The 7783-nt window shown below is 48.2% G+C and overlaps 1 protein-coding gene across 1 annotated transcript; it reads right to left on the reverse strand.

The window, feature by feature from the left end:
- Window positions 1-1501: 1501 nt before the first annotated feature.
- On the reverse strand, window positions 1502-5969 carry myd88 (MYD88 innate immune signal transduction adaptor). The gene is made up of 4 exons (XM_038996858.1): window positions 5447-5969; window positions 4531-4653; window positions 2050-2230; window positions 1502-1628 (listed from the first exon to the last, which is right to left on the reverse strand). Exons 1-4 carry the CDS (start codon window positions 5745-5747, stop codon window positions 1517-1519), a joined length of 717 nt encoding a protein of 238 aa, XP_038852786.1. The 5' UTR covers window positions 5748-5969; the 3' UTR covers window positions 1502-1516.
- Between the last annotated feature and the right edge of the window lie 1814 nt (window positions 5970-7783).

The raw sequence follows: 7783 nt of genomic DNA on the forward strand, positions 1-7783 counted from the left end.
ACAACAACCTACCATGACATTAATATGACAACAACCTACCATGACATCAATATGACAACAACCTACCATGACATTAATATGACAACAACCTACCATGACATCAATATGACAACAACCTACCATGACATCAATATAACAACAACCTACCATGACATTAATATGACAACAACCTACCATGACATCAATATAACAACAACCTACCATGACATTAATATGACAACAACCTACCATGACATTAATATGACAACAACCTACCATGACATTAATATGGCACTACACCAACCTACCATGACATCAATATGACAACAACCTGCCATGACATTAATATGGAGAAAAACAACAGGAAATGGAAAGAGGTCAGACCTGATCTACCACAACATCTTAAAATACCTACAGAGCAACATGTTACTGAGTGATAGACATACCAGGACAGAGACTTACCAGGACAGAGACTTACCAGGACAGAGACTTACCAGGACAGAGACTTACCAGGACAGAGACTTACCAGGACAGAGACATACCAGAACAGAGACTTACCAGGACAGAGACTTACCAGGACAGAGACTTACCAGGACAGAGACTTACCAGGACAGAGACTTACCAGGACAGAGACTTACCAGGACAGAGACTTACCAGGACAGAGACTTACCAGGACAGAGACTTACCAGGACAGAGACTTACCAGGACAGAGACTTACAGGACAGAGACTTCCAGGACAGAGACTTACAGACAGAGACTTACCAGGACAGAGACATACCAGGACAGAGAATTACCAGGACAGAGATTACCAGGACAGAGACTTACCAGGACAGAGACTTACCAGGACAGAGACTTACCAGGACAGAGACTTACCAGGACAGAGACTTACCAGGACAGAGACATACCAGGACAGAGACTTACCAGGACAGAGACATACCAGGACAGAGACATACCAGGACAGAGACATACCAGGACAGAGACTTACCAGGACAGAGACATACCAGGACAGAGACTTACCAGGACAGAGACTTACCAGGACAGAGACATACCAGGACAGAGACTTACCAGGACAGAGACATACCAGGACAGAGACTTACCAGGACAGAGACTTACCAGGACAGAGACTTACCAGGACAGAGACTTACCAGGACAGAGACTTACCAGGACAGAGACTTACCAGGACAGAGACTTACCAGGACAGAGACTTACCAGGACAGAGACTACCAGGACAGAGACATACCAGGACAGAGACATACCAGGACAGAGACATACCAGGACAGAGACTTACAGGACAGAGACTTACCAGGACAGAGACATACAGAACAGAGACTTACAGGACAGAGACTTACCAGGACAGAGACTTACCAGGACAGAGACTTACCAGGACAGAGACTTACCAGGACAGAGACTTACCAGGACAGAGACATACCAGAACAGAGACTTACCAGGACAGAGACTTACCAGGACAGAGACATACCAGGATAGAGACATACCAGGACAGAGACTTACCAGGACAGAGACTTACCAGGACAGAGACTTACCAGGACAGAGACTTACCAGGACAGAGACTGAGGGCAAACTTTGTCTGGAAGTCACAGGCATCACTGTCCAGGTACTCATCAGATATCACCACCACCATCCTTTTACACCTACAGATCAACAACATACAGTATTATCCAGCCATAACCCCCTACAGATCAACAACATACAGTATTATCCAGCCATAACCCCCTACAGATCAACAACATACAGTATTATCCAGCCATAACCCCCTACAGATCAACAACATACAGTATTATCCAGCCATAACCCCCTACAGATCAACAACATACAGTATTATCCAGCCATAACCCCCTACAGATCAACAACATACAGTATTATCCAGACATAGCCACCACCCTCTTCGCTGTAACATGCTTTTGCATAGCAGAACCCATCTCTTGAGCTAATAAAATTCTGAAAACATGAGGATGAGCCATTAAAACAGAAACAGAACACAGCCAATAAGTGGCCGTGGATCTCGAAGACGCCACTGTGGCGTTGCTTAAATTGAGCAGGGCCTCAACCTGCCTCTTCTCGATGAGTTCGCCGGTGATAGTCCAGACACATGATCCAGGCAGGACGTCCCGGTCAAACACACACAGCTTCAACTTGTGGTCCGTCTGCTCCAACTGCTGGATCATCTCATGGACAAAGTCAAAGTCACTCTGACAGTAGCAGATGAAGGCATCAAACAGCTCCGGTATACCCCCTGGAGAGAGGAGAGAGAGGAGAGAGTTGACTCAACATCAGGAGAGAGAGGAGAGAGAGGAGAGAGGACTCAACATCAGGAGGCAGAGGAGAGAGAGGAGAGAGGACTCAACATCAGGAGTCAGAGGAGAGAGAGGAGAGAGAGGAGAGAGAGGACTCAACATCAGGAGACAGAGGAGAGAGAGGACTCAACATCAGGAGACAGAGGAGAGAGAGGACTCAACATCAGAAGAGAGAGGAGAGAGAGGACTCAACATCAGGAGACAGAGGAGAGAGAGGACTCAACATCAGGAGAGAGAGGAGAGAGAGGACTCAACATCAGGAGACAGAGGAGAGAGAGGACTCAACATCAGGAGACAGAGGAGAGAGAGGACTCAACATCAGGAGACAGAGGAGAGAGAGGACTCAACATCAGGAGAGAGAGGAGAGAGAGGACTCAACATCAGGAGACAGAGGAGAGAGAGGACTCAACATCAGGAGACAGAGGAGAGAGAGGACTCAACATCAGGAGAGAGAGGAGAGAGAGGACTCAACATCAGGAGACAGAGGAGAGAGAGGACTCAACATCAGGAGACAGAGGAGAGAGAGGACTCAACATCAGGAGAGAGAGGAGAGAGAGGACTCAACATCAGGAGACAGAGGAGAGAGAGGACTCAACATCAGGAGACAGAGGAGAGAGAGGACTCAACATCACGAGACAGAGGAGAGAGAGGACTCAACATCAGGAGACAGAGGAGAGAGAGGACTCAACATCAGGAGACAGAGGAGAGAGAGGACTCAACATCAGGAGAGAGAGGAGAGAGAGGACTCAACATCAGGAGAGAGAGGAGAGAGAGGACTCAACATCACGAGACAGAGGAGAGAGAGGACTCAACATCAGGAGACAGAGGAGAGAGAGGACTCAACATCAGGAGACAGAGGAGAGAGAGGACTCAACAGGAGACAGAGGAGAGAGAGGACTCAACATCAGGAGACAGAGGAGAGAGAGGACTCAACATCACGAGACAGAGGAGAGAGAGGACTCAACATCAGGAGAGAGAGGAGAGAGAGGACTCAACATCAGGAGACAGAGGAGAGAGAGGACTCAACATCAGGAGACAGAGGAGAGAGAGGACTCAACATCAGGAGAGAGAGGAGAGAGAGGACTCAACATCAGGAGACAGAGGAGAGAGAGGACTCAACATCAGGAGACAGAGGAGAGAGAGGACTCAACATCAGGAGACAGAGGAGAGAGAGGACTCAACATCAGGAGACAGAGGAGAGAGAGGACTCAACATCAGGAGAGAGAGGAGAGAGAGGACTCAACATCAGGAGACAGAGGAGAGAGAGGACTCAACATCAGGAGACAGAGGAGAGAGAGGACTCAACATCACGAGACAGAGGAGAGAGAGGACTCAACATCAGGAGACAGAGGAGAGAGAGGACTCAACATCAGGAGACAGAGGAGAGAGAGGACTCAACATCAGGAGAGAGAGGAGAGAGAGGACTCAACATCAGGAGAGAGAGGAGAGAGAGGACTCAACATCACGAGACAGAGGAGAGAGAGGACTCAACATCAGGAGACAGAGGAGAGAGAGGACTCAACATCAGGAGACAGAGGAGAGAGAGGACTCAACATCAGGAGACAGAGGAGAGAGAGGACTCAACATCAGGAGAGAGAGGAGAGAGAGGACTCAACATCACGAGACAGAGGAGAGGGGACTCAACAGGAGACAGAGGAGAGAGGTGACTCAATAGGTAATAAACTGTCGTAAATATTAACATTGGTGCATAATGGCCAGAGACAAGCTGCTGCCATTGTATACAGAAGGCTGTTTGCAAGTCTCTCTACTTAGTAATGTTGTGATAAACAGAGTTGATATAGTCACCATGCTACTGAATGTAATACCAGTGTTTCTATCATTTAGTTTTGTGGAGCGGCAGGTAGCCTAGCGGTAAAAGAGGAAGGCCAGCAACCAGAGGATTGCCAGTTCAAATCCCAGGTCTGACAGGAAAAATCTGTTGGGCAGTGAGCTAGCAACCATAGGGTTGCTGGGTATCAAATCCTAAATGCCATTGCCTGCCATTGTGCCATTGAGCAAGGCACTTAACCTCTCCACAACTACCGGGCGCCCAGTGTGTCTCCAACCTCTGTACATTATGTCTGTCATTCAGAGGGGGTTGGCATGAAGTGGAAGGCAAATTTTGATTGGACCTTGTGTACATTTGACAAAGAAAGTAATCTGAACTACAGACCGACAGTGTGTAACACTAGTGTTATTATTGGATAGTAATGTACTACAGACGATAAAACATTATTACCTTCTGGGTCATCCTGCAGGGTGATGCCTTGTCTCTCTGGGGTTCTGGGGACACAGCTGTCCACCTCAGGAACCTGGACTGGGGGCTCATTCTGTTTCTCTATGTACCTCTTACAGTCCTCCTCTATACACACAGAGATGTGCATACACCCAGACACACACACACACACACACAGAGACGTGCATACACCCAGACATACACACACACAGAGACGTGCATACACCCAGACATACACACACACACACACACAGAGACGTGCATACACCCAGACATATACACACACACAGAGAGACGTGCATACACACACACACACACACACACACAGAGACGTGCATACACCCAGACACACACACACACACAGAGACGTGCATACACCCAGACACACACACACACAGAGACGTGCATACACCCAGACATATACACACACAGAGATGTGCATACACCCAGACACACACACACACACAGAGACGTGCATACACCCAGACACACACACACACACAGAGACGTGCATACACCCAGACACACACACACACACAGAGACGTGCATACACCCATACACCCAGACACACACACACACACAGAGACGTGCATACACCCAGACACACACACACACACACAGAGACGTGCATACACCCATACACCCAGACATACACACACACACACACAGAGACGTGCATACACCCAGACACACACACACACACACACACACACACACAGGTCAAGTTACTCAGCAATTATTTCAATATTAGGTCATCATAATTAATGACACTTCAACTAAAGGTTATTTTGTAATTAATGTATAACATGGCTGTAATAACACATTTCAGAACACACACACATATATACAGGTTTCACTCATCCTTTATAGATGATTACATGTCATATTATTTAGCAATAAAAAGCAGAGTTAACCTACCAATGAGATCTCGGAGATCCTCCACAACGTCTTTTCGGTCCACGTTATCCAGAATTGAAACTAACTTTCCAACTTTGGCTCCGGGACAACGTGATTGCCAGTCCTCTAGAATCTTCCGTGTTGGATCTTGGCAATCCTCGTAATTCTTGATCTCTAAATAAGAGAAACCCATGTTTTCTGCGACAGACATCCAGTCTGATGCCACAGTGTTTCGCGGATTTAAAAACAGTCCCAATCTTTTTCTCACGTTGATATTCAGCGCTCTCAGGGGAATATTCCACAGGTCTAAACTAGTTGACATATTCAGGGAAGTTGTCGTTTCTGCTTATTATGAATGCGTAAAATGTATACAAACCGAAACCGCTCCTTTATACGAGTAGAATTAAGACTTTTGATTTGTCATTTAATCCGCCAGAAATAGATGTGTCCAAACTAGAAGAATTGTTCCGTTTGAGGGCTTCGGTTGTTGTGAAAGTTATTGATGTCCTAGAAATGACTGAGGCTTCTGTAGAGGCCTGACCAGGGGGACGGACCAGGGGAGGGACTGGCTGGCCCGGTGCCCCGGGTTGAGGGGAGATTTCACTTAAGGACCAATGGAATGTTTTAAAATGAACAAAATCCTATCCCGGGGTACCGGGCCATGCAAAACGAACTTCCCATTGACAGAGAATGAGGAAACAGCTTTATCAAGACCTGCATGCGTCACACACGGAAGAAACATGGTTTATTTACCCAGATTAGAAAAATCTATTTTTCCCTGAATTATGGAAATATTGTTGTGTATGGTATAGTTATATACAAGTTATACAATATAATTCATGGGGGCTGGTGATTTTTAGAAATGGCATCTGTCAATGTCTGGACATTTCAGCAGAGGTAATGTGCTCACCCCACCATTTTAGTTGTTTCAGGCCCTGTTACAGCTATTCCCCCTCCCCTCAGTCGCTACGTTGGTGGCAGCAGTGGGATAATCCCCTCAGTCGCTACGTTGGTGGCAGCAGTGGGATAATCCCCTCAGTCGCTACATTGGTGGCAGCAGTTGGATAATCCCCTCAGACGCTACATTGGTGGCAGCAGTGGGATAATCCCCTCAGACGCTACATTGGTGGCAGCAGTGGGATAATCCCCTCAGTCGCTACATTGGTGGCAGCAGTTGGATAATCCCCTCAGTCGCTACATTGGTGGCAGCAGTGGGATAATCCCCTCAGACGCTACATTGGTGGCAGCAGTGGGATAATCCCCTCAGTCGCTACATTGGTGGCAGCAGTGGGATAATCCCCTCAGTCGCTACATTGGTGGCAGCAGTTGGATAATCCCCTCAGTCGCTACATTGGTGGCAGCAGTGGGATAATCCCCTCAGTCGCTACATTGGTGGCAGCAGTTGGATAATCCCCTCAGACGCTACATTGGTGGCAGCAGTGGGATAATCCCCTCAGTCGCTACATTGGTGGCAGCAGTGGGATAATCCCCTCAGACGCTACATTGGTGGCAGCAGTGGGATAATCCCCTCAGTCGCTACATTGGTGGCAGCAGTTGGATAATCCCCTCAGACGCTACATTGGTGGCAGCAGTGGGATAATCCCCTCAGTCGCTACATTGGTGGCAGCAGTGGGATAATCCCCTCAGTCGCTACATTGGTGGCAGCAGTGGGATAATCCCCTCAGTCGCTACATTGGTGGCAGCAGTTGGATAATCCCCTCAGTCGCTACATTGGTGGCAGCAGTGGGATAATCCCCTCAGTCTCTACATTGGTGGCAGCAGTGGGATAATCCCCTCAGTCGCTACATTGGTGGCAGCAGTTGGATAATCCCCTCAGTCGCTACATTGGTGGCAGCAGTGGGATAATCCCCTCAGTCGCTACATTGGTGGCAGCAGTGGGATAATCCCCTCAGTCGCTACATTGGTGGCAGCAGTGGGATAATCCCCTCAGTCGCTACATTGGTGGCAGCAGTGGGATAATCCCCTCAGTCGCTACATTGGTGGCAGCAGTTGGATAATCCCCTCAGTCGCTACATTGGTGGCAGCAGTGGGATAATCCCCTCAGTCGCTACATTGGTGGCAGCAGTGGGATAATCCCCTCAGTCGCTACATTGGTGGCAGCAGTTGGATAATCCCCTCAGTCGCTACATTGGTGGCAGCAGTGGGATAATCCCCTCAGTCGCTACATTGGTGGCAGCAGTGGGATAATCCCCTCAGTCGCTACATTGGTGGCAGCAGTGGGATAATCCCCTCAGTCGCTACATTGGTGGCAGCAGTGGGATAATCCCCTCAATCTCTACATTGGTGGCAGCAGTTGGATAATCCCCTCAGTCTCTACATTGGTGGCAGCAGTGGGAT

This window comes from Salvelinus namaycush, chromosome 7 (assembly GCF_016432855.1).
Source record: "Salvelinus namaycush isolate Seneca chromosome 7, SaNama_1.0, whole genome shotgun sequence".
NCBI lineage: Eukaryota > Metazoa > Chordata > Actinopteri > Salmoniformes > Salmonidae > Salvelinus > Salvelinus namaycush.